We start from the raw sequence: 17,372 nt of genomic DNA, 5'->3' as shown, positions 1-17,372 counted from the left end.
AGTGCTATAATGTCAGGGGTGGACTAGCCTATCGGGAAATTGGATAATTTTCCCGATAGGCTAGCCCTTGGGAGAGCGCTTTATTATGTAACACACAAAAAGTGAAATATGTTTTATAAAATATGTATATAATTATTATTATTACAACAAAATGTATAGGTCTTACCCATGTTATCCTTTATTATTTTAAATGTACTTAATTACGATTTACGGCGTGTACGATGATAATGTAATATTATGATTGCAAATATAGTCACATCAAAAAAACAATTCAACTCATTTTTTATTTTTGCTCTTTTTTATTAATAAGAGAAAAAAATTTAATTAATTTATAAAGAAATTGTAATTTATAAAAATGGCCTCCCTACTCTATAAGAATAGGGTCTAGATCAAACGTTCCATAAAGTCAATGATAAACGTTATGGTATAAAATATTACTATCTATATTTTATGTACATATAAGTAAAGTATAATATAATACCTAATAATACAAATTATAATGTAATGCACAATTTACTTTAAAGTAAATTTCAATTGAAAGTATTTTTATTTTATTTATGCCTACTAAAACGTTTAGTATTAATGTTTCTAATACTTTATTGATTCAAATACTTATAATTATAAGACAGTATTAATAGGTTTTATGTAAGTACTATAAATTTAACCAAATACTACAATATTATTTATATTAATAGGTACATTATATTTATATACCTACAAAACCTACTAAGAAGTTCTTAACTGATCAATTTCGAATGATTAAAGTAAACTACAGTAAATAGATACCTTTGGTGTTTAATTTTAATTGGCTGTTTGTAAATTATTATTATTTTTTAATTAAAATGGAGTATTGAACTAGGTTTAAGCTATAAAATGAGTTAATGGATAACCTATTGATAAAATATAATATTAAATAAACCACACGTGATACCACTATTCAATGATTTATTTCAAAATAAATTTAATATAATATTATCAATATTAATGGGTTTCTAATTACTAGAGATCAATCAAGGTCAATTATAATTATAAAAATATAGACCACGATAATACAGCATCAAACAAATATTTATTGAATTAAAAATAATTACGTACATCTTTAATTTGTATAGTATTATAGTAATATTTATATGAATCATGTTTAGTCATAGTTTTAACTGAATAATTGCAATACTATAATTGTTTAATAAATGATATAATATGTAGCGTAATTAAATGTTTTAAAATCATAAATCTATATTTTAGATTATTAACTAACTAATTAATGAGCGATGAGAAATTGATTTCATAATTGGTATTTGGTTCAATTTATCGATGCATGCACACACACGTATAAACAGGTAATATCAATAAAAAATACATTTCCATTTATATAATGTGTTTCAAAAATAAATTTATTTATTCCAGTTCTCGATTTGATACGCCAAATGCATAGCGGCATTTTTTGGGGGGAGCCTTATACATAAAAAACTATAAAAAGCCTTGAAAAACTAATCAAAATATTATCTATTTGTTATAAAATAATCAACCAATTTTAAATACATTTTTTATTTTATTAATGATAAAAATAATACTTGTGGCACTTGTGTATTCGATTCATTCACATAAATATAATAAAAAAAGGTTTCTCTTACAAAAATTCATATATTACAGGTATAAAATAAAATAAGGTTTAGTGCATGATATTGATATCATAAAGAATTAAACAATAATTAAATATATTATATTTCTTGTATAGTCCTTATATTGTGAGTATTTTAAAAATTATTTTGAAGAATATTTTACTATTATATTTCAATCAGATCTTGAATTTTAATGATTACATATTTTTCTACAAACATTAAAATTAATGGTTTTAGGCAGCCTTATAAAAGTAAGGATACAGATACGTTTAACAGTTTTATATCACATATTTATTTACCTTATAAATCAACAGAACCGATTTTTTTTTAGCATTTTCATGTAAGTAGAATTGAAAATAAAAAAATATATGAACTAAAAAGAAAGCGTTTTTGAAATTAGTAATTTATGTTAAATATGTTTACTGTATAGATACTATATAAAGTGTTTAAAATGCTTTATTCAAGTACTTTCTTCAAAAGTATTTAAAATATGTACTTATTGAGTAGGCACTTAAAAAGTATTTGAATGCTTTTACTTATAACTAATTTTAGGTCTTCATAAGTCGAGTTTTAGGTGACATTAGTATTATGTTAAACGAAATTAGAAAAATATTTGTTTGCAAGTGGTTTGTGTTGATGGTAACAATGAATTGTGATACGAACTTATAAAGAACGAATACATTTGATTGGTATAAACTAAAAATATACACATTTCAGTTTTCATTTTAAATTTATCCGCTCGCCGCTCACATAAATTACTAATGCTTACAATATTATATTGTATTATTTCACTATAGTCTACAATAGCCAACTAAACAATACTATACATTTATTTTTAATCTATAGCTAAAGAGGAAACCCCTAACTACCCAAGCACATGAGCCTTTTAAACATATTATGTTATAGTATAAATTAATTAAAGCCTGATCAATTTGATAATCATCCTTTCTGATTTTTTTGTTACTTATGTAAGATAAACTAATTAAAATATTAAATACCTACGTGCTGTTTTGAAGAGGATTTACTAGTATAATTAATAATTATTGTTTATTACGATTATATGTTTTGAGTACCACCTACCTATGTACCTACTTATGCAGTTTATGAGAATGTGATTATTTTAACTTCAATAGGTATATATTACAAGAACCAGGTTATAGATTTTGCAAGAACAATTAAAGTACTATTTTATTGACTTTAAATAATGTGAGAGTAAAATAAAATAAATGTAACGATTTTATTATAATATATAGCTAAGTCGAATCGAATTATTATGGTATTGTTTGAATTTGATGATTTTAATTTTAATGTAATATCGTATCTTTTAACCGTTCAATTAAATGCATACCATATATAAATATCCATCTCTATATTTTTGTACGGACAATTTATCTGAACAGATATTACTTATTAATTGTCTTCTTTCTTTAAATTGGTCATATTTTATTGTTATTATTTAATACAATTTTCAAATACATTAACAGAACAACTATATTATATGTACCACCCGTGAAGTACATATAATAGCCAATAATGTCGATTTAATATCCTGTTAAGGGTCCACGGGGGTTACTATCAGTTTACTAATTGAAACGTACACACTAAGATAATTAATATTGAATTTCTGTGTTTCCTGATCCGACGCTTGCGTCACGTAACAGCTGCGACTATCGTTTATAAAGCCTAGAGGGACCAATAGTCAGATCATTACGACTTGTTGCATCAAATCCAGTACACGGCGCACCGACTTTCGTAGACTACGTGAGTACCAGCACGTTATTGTAAGAAAAACATTGATAGTTAAAATCGAGGTTTAGTTTCAATTTAAACTAGCGTTTGTAGGTTTTCTGTTTGTACTTTAACTTTCATCAGTAAATACTATAGACGATACGAGCTGAATCATTAAAAATAATTTATATTTTATTATTTAATATAATTTAATGGTGTCTTTATTACCGTCAATTCTATTTTTTAAATAATTTATTAAAATTTAAAGATGGACAGTAGCATTTCTATTATGTTCATTGTTCATGCATAGGCTAGGTTATATTAGGTTATACTATTTTGATTATATTTTGTTTTTATTCTTAATTCTTGTGTTTTTATCAGTTTTATAGTATTAATTAAATACATTTTTTGTAAATAAATTATACAGTTGTAAAATGCAGTAAAATATCAATACTATATTAATTAATTAGTTTAATTTGAACGGTTTGAGTATTCTTAATTTAAATAAATTCATATAAATCGATATAATACTATGCAATAATTCTGAATTCATACTTATTTAATTTTGATTAAAAATATAATAATGATAAAGATGATTATTTATACTTGATTTTAAATTTAATTGTTTCAAATTCTTCAATTAAATAAGACCTTTTAGTATATTATTTACCATTAAATATAAAAATAAGTTGTAATTTATGCAATGAAAAACTAATTGTCTGCTCGAAGCTAAATTCAATTAAAATCAACAAAAATATAATCTTTTTGTACATATTGGTATTTAATGATGGTATTTAGTTAGATTATTACTTGTAAAAATTTGCTCTATGATAAAAAAGTTATAAGACCACGTAGACTAGACTTACAACTAAGATAAAAAAAACCTTTGCATTTTATCCAGAAAAATAGATTGTAATAATGTGTCCATTCATTTTTATTTTTCATGTTCATCTGTTTTCTAGTTTATATTTTATTTGATATTCATTTTAATTATAATTACTGCTTTGTGATATTATATTTTAATTATGTTAGACGAGTACTGTCACCACTATTTTCAAAAATTTTGACAGCAATTAATTTTTAATTGCCTACCTAATAATGGTAAAAATATTTTCAGTAAAATAATTTAATAACTAATTTATTAATATATAATATAATTTTAAACATTAATTAAATTTTGAAATAAATTTTAAAATAAATAAGAATTACAAATTATTAGTTATTTTTATATAATAAACATTGGTGGTTGTAATTTATGATAAATTTAATGTAAGTACATTTTGTTTTATTATATATATCTTATTATTATTAATAATCATGAGTGTTTTTTATGTAAAAATAATATTAAAGTTTAAAAGTTGAAAGTTTGAAAAATAAAAATACGATTTCGCCCATTTGTAAATATTAAACCTATATAAAGGTAAAATATAAACATTTTAAAAATATGTAGGTAGGTATCGCATGTGATGAAAAACACGTTTGAACAAATAATAATAATAGTTTTATAGTTCATGTCCGGGCATAATATGAAAAAGTTTTTACAAACTTACTTAAGTTATTACTTATTAATGTTAAATTAAATTGTGGACAATTTAAGCCGGAGAATATGTATTTCATATGACATGTTTTCTAAATAATTTAATATTTCCAATTTTAAATATTTACCATATCAGAATGCTTAAATAAGACACAGTAGGTTCTTTCAATAATTTCACATTTAGACATTTAAATTAGATATTTAGCCAGATTTTTATATAACATTTCATGATCATTAATCAAAATGTTTTTACAGAATAATCTATCTTATATTCAATTAATTTTTTACTATAATATATACATTTATAAATTTTAAATGTTAAGCTTAAGTATTTAATTTTTTAAAACTGCATAAAGAATGTAATTCTACATTATTATTTACGATGGTAATATTTCACCTATAATACGTATTATATTATTATCTTACTAGTCATGCTTTCATAGTTGTATTTATTGTAGGTAGGTATACATCAATATTATTATTTTCTTAATAAAAAAAAAATTATATTAGTTCACCTAATCATAATATATACTATTATGTATTTGAGAGATTACAATTTTAATCGTTAAAAAATTATAAATTATAGTGTCCACGTTTCTGACTGGTGGAACGAAAATAGTACACGAAGATTTCTATTTAGGTATGTCTATGCAAATATATATTATTAAACTACCAACTTGCCAACTAAAATTGATAGAGAGGGTATCAGCTATATAGTAGCTACATTCTCTAAATATCGTCTCTCTGGCCTCTTTGTGTTAACGATTTTACTTTATAACTTAATTGTTCTAGTCTACAATATTACAAGATTGTTTCCAAAGAAGTAAAACAGTATTAACAGAGTTGGATATTTTGTTTCCAATTCATAATGCATTTAACTACAAATGGTGGTTAGAATTAATTGGGAAAACACATGAATTTATCACCAGTAATTGTTTAATTCAGTTATCATTAAAGCAATCATGATTTTAATACGCACCGACAATAAAATTCTTAGTAATCTATCATTTTATCTGCGTAATGGTATTCCATAACTTAAGGTTACCTACTTATAGTTATAATAATTTACTTACGCGTTCCTTTCTTTTCACGTGTATCTTATGTTTATAACAAACAAAATCATATTAGTCATAACTATCATATATTCATATTACACAAATAAATATAAACAAAGATTGCTATTTAATGAGTAAACTGTACACATTTTATTCTATAATAGTATTGTTAATGTAAGTATATTAAGTTTTAGTACGAACGTAAATTATTTAAAAATCAAGACATTTATGTGAAAAATTGTACTCAAAAACAATTCATTTGTCAAATACTTTAAATATTAAAAAATATGTCAGTTTATATTTATTTTTGACTGTTGATTTATTTCAGAAGAAATCCTTATTATACATATGAAAATCTAATGCAGACATGTAATCACATATCAATATTTTAACTACAATAAAACACCCAGCTTGGAAAATTTACCATGATCTCTCATGGCGTTTTCCGCCAAAATCGATCTTTTCGTTGATCATTAGAATAGTAATTAGTATATATTTCCATTTACCGCCACAAAAAATTCCAGTTTTTAGATTTTAGTAACCTCTTATTGTAAGAATCGATAAATTATTCTATAGACCTCAGGGATAATATTTTCATAATCTCTACCTTTTTCTCCATTAATTGGAAAGGTAAAATCTAAAACATCACTTGTGCTTATTGTAAAAAAAATAACTTAAGAGATTGTACAAAAACTATATTTAAAAAAAAAATTGGAAATATAGGAAATATTACCTTAGCAATATACGTAGGTATGTGACATATAATATAAAGTGTTGTTAGGTATGATTATATTTTATATTATTTCATAAACTATCCTCTTCTATATAAACTCATAGACCACAGTCCACAGAAATGATCTATGTGAATACAATTTAAATAAACAATTTGAAATACATAGATTTATTATATTTGTTGTTGTAATAACTTACCTAAATAGAGTAATAAAATGATAAAATACACTATATTTATTTAATTTGTAACTTTTTAAATATTACTTGAATGTGTTTTTTTTAAATATTTTTTTTTTATCAATAATCGTTTACTTTTAATTATTTAAGTTTTATTTAAAATCATCAATAATTCCACATATATTTTATAAAAAGGGATTATCAAAATCTAAAAACTGAAATTTTCCGTGGTAGAAATGGAAATATATATATTATTATACAATTGGTAAACAGCAAAATATTGGAACACCCCTAAAATATCTAAATATTTTATAATTTATACTACCTACAACCTATGCAGCTATGCGTTAAAAAACCAATTTTAAATTAAATATGAAAATCAAAATAGTAGACATATAATTACTCGAAAGTACTATAATATAGTAATATACTAATTTATAAATAATACCACTTATATAAGAATAAGATAATAATCCTCGTGAATGAGTAATAATAAGTACCTATACTGATAAATGGCAAAGGTCTTCTATTAACATTTATGTTTTGCGATGTTATACAACCTATCAGTACTCGATATTACAGCATAATAATATTAATATGATCTTTAAATTTTTATGATGTCATAGTTTTTATTCTGAATCACAGTAAAAAGAATCACTAAACTCTAAAAATATGTGATAAACTGATATCTAATTATTGAAATAGGAGAATGAAATATTTTGTATTCATTCTTATAGATAGGTATATAAGGTATATTATGAATATTTATATCAATTACTTGAGTGGCTGGGTAAAATAATTGTACCTACAGATTTATAAATTAAATGTGTGCCCACTTTACTATAATACTATTATTATTTTAGACTTTAATTATGACTGGTTGATCGTAAAATAATATAAGTTATATAGGAATTTAAAGTCAGTCGTTATACTACGTGCCAACAATTGTTTTATGGCATAGGTAATCTGGTAAAAAATCAAGAATTAATAATATTAGTTCACTATATATACATTGTAAATCCCCGAGCATACTCACCACTTTTTTTCTTCAATAATGTGGTTATTCAAAATATGATTTTTGGAATTTTTAAATATATTTCAGAGCCATGTTTTAAAATATTTAATATTTTTCGTACCACTTAAAGAGTAAATAATTTTCAAATGAGAACACTCCTTCCCAACTGTAAATTATACAGTGGATATTTTTCTGAAAATTCGTACGAGTAGATAGAAACCATTATGTTATTAGGTCTATAAGATATAGGATTTACGGTAATTTGGAAATTTTAGGTTTTAATATTAATCTATCAATTAATAATTTGTAAAAATGGCTCAAGTACAATAAATACTAAATCCAATTTTATGTCTATTTTATATTAACGGGAAATCATTTCAAGAACTACTATCCTAAGGGCAAACATTTTAATAACTAAAAAAATTACTGATTCAAATTTTTAAATAGACGTATCGACATTTTTAAAAAAATGATCCACGAAATTATTTAAAGTAAAAAATTGGAGTTCTCATTTGAAAATCAGAAGTTTGTATCGCTACATTACACTCCTCAAGAATTACAAAAAAATTCAAGAATTTCAAAAATTTTAAAAATATGGGCTTTGACTACATTAAGAAATTCCAAAAAAACAGAATTTAAATTATTTCATTATTAAAGAAAAAAATGGGGGTGATCATACTTGGTGAATCACCCTATATATCAATTCTCTGGCTTCTACTTTAGGTAAATTTATTTTAATTAATTAATCAACCTATCATTATTAATATTTACTACGCTTTTACATAATTTTTAGGACTGAAGTGTAAACTCGACATATTAATTAAATTGAAAGTATCAACTCCGAACTCACCTACTTTTCGGTACCAACTGAATTCTGGAGTATAGAAATCTGTAGAAAGCTTGGTTTTATACAATATGCCTTGGTCTACACAGTATACTATTGGCTGGTATCTTTTGAAAATCGAGATTCGTTTATTCTTCGAATTTTAACTCTAGACGCTTAGGTACGACTGTTCAATATCTAGATCTTTGATTCGTTTATTTTTGAAACTTAGATTTGTTTTAATTTGTTGAATCGAATTTTGGATGAAAATACTTATTCACAACTTAAGTTATGTTTATGTATGTAAATCAGGCTGGAAACTGGTATAATATATTAAAGGATATATTATATTATATGATAGAAAAAGGTTTAGGAATAGGAATGTTTGTATAACGACGAGACCCTTTATAACTGTTAATTTCTGTGTCTTGTGTCTATATTATACAGTGAAGACATTTTTATTTTACGATTTGAAGGAGTAGTCGAGTAGATAATATATTATATAGAATTATTGGATGTGTGCCAAAGTCATGCTTTTAAAATTACGGCTGACAGTTTTACAACATTAAATTAATTTAACTACCGATAGACGAGTTAAATATATTTAAAATTCATAATCACTTCCTGTCCATATTATCATGGTGCCATTGTATCACGCTAATCGCCATATTTCAGATAAAATACATTAATAAACTAATAAGGCCACTTTTAATAGTATTACTGTTGCACGTGAAATATTATCGATTTAAGTGTTAGGTCGGTAGGCACTATATAATATTACAGTAATCAATTAATTTACTACTCAATGCAATACGTTGGATGTTGATAGTATTATAGGTATATTAAATAGTTCAATGGTTTCATAGATTAGACGTAACATTTGTAGTAAAAACTTTACGGTGGTAGGCATCATATTTTTACATGACACACCTACATATTATACGTTAAATCAAAGATTTTTTTGTAAATGTATGTAACATTCATTATGGCTTTATGAATACAATTATTATTTATTTTATTAAGTAGGTTTTCATAATTTATTACTTTATTAGTAATATTAATTAGTAGTAATTTCATTGATAGTAATAAAAAATAATTTATTCATTTATCACAAATAAATAAAGTGTTATAATAATTGTATATACAAGAAGCTAATAAAAAATAGATAAATAAATAAAGTGTTAAAAAATAAAAAGTAGGTAGTAATTAAATGCCTAGACTTTTTTGTGCATGTTTACACTTTTTAAAGTAAAAAAAATGCTTTAGTAGGTACATAACTACGGAGGTTTTTGGTTAGCAAATTAGATCTGCTTGGTACTTTTGAAATAATAGTTAAAAACGGGATGTGTGACTGGAAACTACTTTTCTACTTAAACACGTGTTGTAACCATACTTTCTGGTCCCTCGTATTCAAAATAACAAAATTGTGTTAATATTCTCTAGTCCAATTTCATTTAATTATAAAATATAAGCTAATGCCATGATATTTATGTATTTTAATCAACTATATTGTCTATATTACTTGGCATATATTACCTACCTATACAAATATACATATCATATAAATAATGATTAAAAACGGTCATTCTGAGATAACTGTTTTGATTATGTTTATATTAACATTGTATAATTTTTATAACATTACATCATATTATGTTATAATTTATGAATTATGATAGTAAAGTGAGTAAACACGTAATAATGTGTAAGTAGTATTACATACCAACTGAAATATAAAATAGTCATAATACTATATAATATTTATGTACTTAGATAAGGCTGAAGTCTGGTTGATTGTAAATAAAATAGCTTAAAAATGTAATACAAGGTTCCCCAAAATAGTTTGTCACCACAATTAAACAATATCGAAAATACATACTGTCAATATTTTTTTATAAGCGTTTAAATTAAAATATTTTTAAAATTCTGCAAAATCACGAAATATATAAATTACTTTGTAGCTAAAAAAATAAAAAATCATACAATTTTTAATTTAAACACTTATAACTTGAAAATCGAATAGATTCCTCATAAGTGTTTTCCTGGTATTAAAATAAAAAATTTAGCCTAAATCCACGTACATTTTTACAAAGTTCAAATGTTCATTACATTGGATATAATCACACGTAAAATAACGATTTATATTCAAAAAAAATTTTGTTTTATTATCTTGTTGACATTCAAAAAATATTAAAGGTAAGCACTTTATACATTATATTTTTACCTTAAATTATCATTTTCAAAATATTTAGAATGATTTTAAGCTTTATATAGTTATTTAAAATTACCTAATGTCATTAATGTTTTGTCTATATAAATGTTGATATAAAATGTTTTGCTCGATCAAAATGCTTGAAAATGTATAAGTGGATATTATATATATCATATTATGTTAAACTTTAAGCAAATTAAATAAATTATAAAAGATATAGGTAAACATTTTTTATAAGGATTTGAAGTTCAAATATTGAAGAAACACATAAATGAAAATACGAAAATATGCATAATATTACAATTTCGTAATTAATTATTTATATAGTTTTCAATTTTAATATGTTGGTAAAGCTTGAAAATTTTAATTTTAATACTATGTTCCTTCATACGTTTTTCTTAAAATGGCCGAAAAATGTCAAATATATGTGTGGTTAATTGAGCATCATTTTTAATACACATTTTAAGTTTAAATTAGATACTCAAACGAAATATGATCTAAATCAAAAAGTATTATTCGTAGGTATTTGAAAATAACATACTGGTTAAAATACGTAGAATTGTTTTTATTTTTATTTTTCATATTAATATAGTTTATAATTTATGTTTTTAAAAAGACTTTAATTTTTGTGAATAAGTAAGATAATAATAATGGAAATCTTAGTGAACCTTTATGGAAGAATATTGATACTATAATAGCTGTTTATTGTCATGAAGCATATTCCATGTCGATATTCAAATCATATTACAATAGTACTAAACACTATATTATTAAGTCCAGTCAAATATTGTTTTTTTTTCAATTCGATAAACGTACATTACAATTTTCATTTATCTAAATTGGATTTAAGAAACTTGACCTTTGTTATAAATAAAAATCTCATCTGGTTGCATTGGCTGATGCAATATTTTAGAGTTCTTAGATAATATCAGAGTATATAAAGCGCGACTGGACGCGGCAGTATTCATTCCTTTCTAAGACACCATACTAAATATACACATAACGATTTCTGCTTAACCAGCACAAACCAAATTCTTGAAACATGACGTCTTCAACTACATCGCATATCCAATTCTCAAAACCATCCCAATACAAAGAATCCAAACCAAGGATCCATTCTTTTGTCCTTTTAATAACTTAAAAAATTTACACTTTTTTATTTAGTAATTTCATTAGTGTTCAATTGTTTTTAAAAACATTTTATTAGTTATATTATATTGTAATAATTTCGTTTTACGTTTCAATACTGAATTATAACTTACAGTTAATTTCAAAAGTACACAAATAGACGCCAATATGGGGTATTCAGCAATGCTACTAGGATTTTCCTGGTTAGTCATGATCAATAGTATTGGATTCGCTGCGGTCTTGCCGATGAACCACATTATAGAGGTAAATGATTTTTTAATAGTATTATTATAATTTATAAATACAAATATACTTATACACTATACATGTATAATTTGCATAATGCTATTTTAAAAAGGGTATTAATTTTAATTATTGTTAAATCAAAACTATATACCTACTTACCTGTTTATTATTAAATAAATATTTTTGTTGTATGTGCCCAATATAACTCTGAAGTGGTCTTAATATATTATATGTTCTTAAATCGCATCTTTGTATTTATATTTAATCTAATATGTAGTCTATTAAACAAACGTATTAAATTAGTTAATTGATAAATTTAACAGATTATGGGTACTCAAATTAGAAAAAATTGTTCAATAACCCACCTGAGTGATAAACTAATCTTAGTTGTCTTCTACTCAAGAATATAATACTTATGAATTTTTTTTACGATTTTGATAATTTAAATTAGATTTACAATTTATTTACATTTATTTACTTATTATTATATAATATACCATTTACAGTATATAATATACGGCAGTAATATTTTGTTTCTGTATTACACTATTATCATTTTTAACCAATGTTCGAGTAGGTAGGTATCTTGATAGGTACAGTAGGTAATATGTACATCGTAATTAAAAATGAATTACAACATAAAATTGACTTGTTTATGCTCTTATACGTTATACTACTTTCTACTTTATCACGCATTTCTTATTAATTTAATATTTAATAAATATTAAATATAGATTAATATTATGCATGTATACCTAACATAAATTATTATATATTGTACTATAAAATATTTATTCAATTAATTTAAAATATTGTTCAATAGATACATATATAAAATAAAGTTACTGTTAGGAAATAAATAATAATTAATTTTTAGTATTTGATTGTCTGCATCATTCATAAATAGTTCAAAAGTATATAGGATGTAGTATGTGCTATAAATATATAAGGTTGTGTATGTTTATTAATAAGACTTTTCTTGTTATATACGTAAATACGCAATAGATCTTGATGAAAAAAATTTAATTTAATATTATAAAATAAAACGTTTTTACTGAATGGATTAATAGCAGTCACGCATGTGATAAACTAAACCATAAATTATTAGACATTTTCATTTTTTCACATAACATGAAATTAGGCCATACACATGTAATGTTTATTAAACTAATTATTTGAAATTTTGTTTTTCCAGAACTCACTTTCAGACGAATCGACATTTAGAGGTTAGTTGATATATTTTCTTAATATATTTCAATATGTTTACTTCAACTCAATAACGTCATTTTACATATTAAGTAATAGAATGAATTTTGTTTTATTTTTTTAAATGTCATTTGTTTTATCATCAGGTAATGAAAAAAATACAGCGAAATTTGAACTTAAAGATTGGGTAATGGTAAAAGCAACGCCTTCAGACCCTATTCGAGTTCCTCCTGGTGGCAGGGTTGAACTTGAATGTACGGTTTTCGGTAGTCCTGTGCCTCAAGCACAATGGAATCGTGGGGTACAACTGAACCAGGTAAATAGATAGTTCAAAATCTATAAATCTATTAAGAGTATTTGTATGCTATAAATACTTATTAAATAATGATTTATTATATCCAATAAGTAATATACTTATATTTATAGATTACATTAGGTCCAAATGAATTCGAAGATTCTGGTGAATTTCAAAGTGTCGGTAAAGTTACTGTAAGGCATGTAATTGACTGTGTCCAACCTCATCACCAAGGTGTTTATACGTGTAGTGGTCAAGCAAGGGATCAGACCATGGCAAGTGACCCAGTCGCAATTTCAATTGAAGGTATATATTATGTTTTCAATAAAATAAAATGAAATAAGTTTATATCAAACTATTATTTCATTCCACTTATTGTACTTGTTCTATCTTCTACACTCATATTAATCTAAAAGTGAAAAACATACATATAATTAAACATTTCATAAGTTATTTACTTAAATACATATTTTTATAATTACTTACTTATTATTATTATTATTCAGGCAGGGCAGTTCAGTGTTCCAGTGGTAAAACTAGAATTGTAAAGTGGAGTCCAATCATAACGCAGATGATAGGCTCAACTGTAGTGATACCTTGTGTAGTTGCAGACAGTGCACCGTACAGACAATATTGGAAAGACAACTTTGGTAACATAATAGACACTGAGATCGATTCAAGACGCAAAGTAAATAATTCCCTTCCATTTTTTTATATCACGATAGTCTAATTACGATATTTTTTATTTATTTTACAGTTGGGTCCTGAAGGAGAGCTAATTTTGAACAACTTAAGCTGGTCAGACATGGGTGAATATACTTGTGTTGCGGAAAATTCTATAAGCCGAGATAGCACGTCTACGTTCCTGTATCCAATGCTACCTAATGTTTAGAATATCTTACACGTAGATATACACCATAGGAAGTTATCTATAATGTCTTAACAACATTTGTTCTTAATGTTCAAATATTATAGTATTGTAATCTGAAATGATTTATTCAATTATATAACTTAATATAGGCGCTTATAGGAGCACAAATAGATGGCCAATATTAAAACGACATTAAGTTATATCGAATAGTCCTAAAACCTTACTGCTTTAATAGTCGAATGCTTATACTATGTATCGTAAACCATTGAGTATTTATCGTTTATTTTGTTATTTTTTAAGTATAATATTGCTTGCCTGCATTGAGTCTCGTATTGTTTTATGGTTTGTGCAATAAAAATTTTGTGTTAGAAACTCAAACTTAAGTATTTTATTATTGTTTTTTTTTTTTTTTTATTTATTTATTTATTATTATTTATCAGTGCATATGAATATATTATATATTTATATCTAAGTTCAATAAAGCTCGAAAATATTAATTATAAAATGGTTTTCTGATTTTCTGAAACGTATAATGTATCTATGTGTAGCGAACAATTAACACACGATTAACACATGCCAATGTAGGCTAACTTTTTTAAAAGTAGGTACTTATTAGAATTTTCTAGACATGATATAATTTTCAAATTATTTTGACCTTTTTTGGGTCCTTGATTGGACATTGTTTGGTCGTTTTATTTTGCAAGGTGCAACCATTATTGTCTAACCTGAACTTTCCCGAATCATTTTGCGTCTATAATTTACTACACTGTTCGGTCGATATGGTCTGTATATATATGCTGACCAAAAGTTGGCTTCGTAGATTACCTTTTCACAGCACGTTTTAAATGTGACTACCTAGTAGGCAATTGCAGGTTTACATAGTTCCATCACAAGATAGACAATTTAGACAAACAAAAAGCAGCAGACCTCAAAAATCGACGGCGGTGGCTTAGAAACTTCATATGTTTTTCAGTTTCTATTCTGCCAAAATATTTTGAATTATAATCAATATGTACCATATTTAAGAATATCGAGTTTGGTAAAATGTGAACTTCAATAATGCCCATAAAAATGAATGTGGTATTAGTGCATTACCAGCGCTTCACTTTTTTTATAAATACCTAATAAGAATAACACTATAAATAAAATAACTTATAAGAAACATGTGTAACAATTAATCTACTGTTACATTTTTAATATTTAGCCATCCATGTATTAAAATTAAAACTTTTATTAATTGTTATCTACAAAATAATTTACAAATGTTCGTGTTTTTGACGATTTATGTCGAAAATAGAACTTCAAACGCGCACAAAAAGGAAAGACAATGTGCAATTTATTTTCGATATGTTTTAATTGATGTATAAGAACACTTTATATGAGAAACCTTGTATTAAAATGCCAAGCTTTTAGACTATGAAAAAAAATTCAATCAACATAAATCGAATAAAAACTTCTATATGAACTCATTATAATAGTAAAAAACTGAAACCTGAAATGTATTACCACACGGCGTTATAGTTAGGCTATTTCACTTCACCACCACTGCTGTTAGTTAATTTTTTTCATTATATCTTGGGTAAATCCATCAAATTCTTACGATTTAAAAGTAAGTACTAGTAAGGTGAATTTGAATCAATGACGATTTAATTTAGTTTTAGATAAATTATTATAATGAAGTAATTTATCTAAAAACTAATTAATAAATCATTCTTCAGTCTTGGTAGATATTATTATTATTATATTATACGTAGTGTCCTTACTTAAATATTAGTTATAGACTTATGAGTCTATAAGTTATAATGTTAAATCTCTCTTGATCACCCTTCCATCGACGTCTCTATCGTCAGTTGCCGGGACTCATGCCACTCACCAATATTGTACTTTGCAGTTTTTCCACACGTTTACACGCTTGATGATTTTGTTCAGTTCGAACAACGATTAACATCACATATCTTATGTGACATATGTTATATAGGATTTCTAAATAGTATGAATTTTCGGTCTCATAATGTACCGTCGTTTACACGTTTCAACTTTTAAGTTATTTTATGTCTCAAACTATAATACTATATTAATTTAATTTCAGAATTGTAACATATGTATTAATCAAGGTTTTTTGCTTGAAAACTAACATTTTATCAGACATAATTTGAAAAAAATTTAAATATCTACAAATAACTAAAAATATTTTGAAAATTGTACCATGTATGTTTTCTAATAAATTCTTTGGTGAATACAAAGTACTTACTGGTTTTGGGTAAAATTTCACATTGTCCCCTAATTTTTTTTCCCCCATTAATTTGAGTTTTATTTTAATCTTCAAAAAGGATATACCAACTACCAGAAACCACTCTTCAAGTTAAATATCAAAGCATTTATACTACTATAAAACGTGTAAAAAACGCATAATTATAAAATAAATTCATTTATCCCCCAGCTCAAAATATTTTAGTAGCTTTAAACTCAAATAAAATTTTATTTTATTCTTCTAGGCTCAAAGGGGTAAGGTTGCTGCACCATTGCCAAATTTATTAAATTTGCCCCTGTAAGTCAGAACTACAGAACTACACGTGTAGCTAACTTGTTCAACTGGTACACTTTACATTTATACGACTATACATATACTTATCTGTATCAATAATTAATATACTTAAATTTATTCGTTCAACATTTTTATGAAAGTCTTTATTCAGTTATATTTTTATTAAATGTGTGATTTATA

The 17,372-nt window shown here is 24.6% G+C and overlaps 1 protein-coding gene across 1 annotated transcript; it reads left to right on the top strand.

The window, feature by feature from the left end:
• The first annotated feature begins 3,294 nt into the window (after nt 1-3,294).
• Nucleotides 3,295-15,030, top strand: LOC111031688 (neural/ectodermal development factor IMP-L2). The gene is made up of 7 exons (XM_022311739.1): nt 3,295-3,383; nt 12,166-12,293; nt 13,471-13,501; nt 13,628-13,797; nt 13,908-14,082; nt 14,283-14,464; nt 14,534-15,030. The coding sequence occupies exons 2-7, from the start codon at nt 12,198-12,200 to the stop codon at nt 14,666-14,668; spliced, it is 789 nt and encodes a 262-aa protein (XP_022167431.1). The 5' UTR covers nt 3,295-3,383; nt 12,166-12,197; the 3' UTR covers nt 14,669-15,030.
• Nucleotides 15,031-17,372: the final 2,342 nt, after the last annotated feature.

Source organism: Myzus persicae, unplaced genomic scaffold, assembly GCF_001856785.1.
Source record: "Myzus persicae strain clone G006 unplaced genomic scaffold, MPER_G0061.0, whole genome shotgun sequence".
NCBI classification, from domain to species: Eukaryota; Metazoa; Arthropoda; class Insecta; order Hemiptera; family Aphididae; genus Myzus; species Myzus persicae.
Note: the sequence above shows the minus strand (reverse complement) of the source record. Positions and strands in the feature narration are given on the sequence as shown.

Excerpts from the sequence above, each read along its gene's own strand:
- LOC111031688 (XM_022311739.1), top strand. The coding sequence starts at position 12,198 with ATGGGGTATTCAGCAATGCTACTAGGATTTTCCTGGTTAGTCATGATC. Across the intron at positions 12,294-13,470 it reads CGATGAACCACATTATAGAG|AACTCACTTTCAGACGAATC; the intron begins GTAAATGATTTT and ends TTGTTTTTCCAG. Across the intron at positions 13,798-13,907 it reads GTGGGGTACAACTGAACCAG|ATTACATTAGGTCCAAATGA; the intron begins GTAAATAGATAG and ends TTATATTTATAG.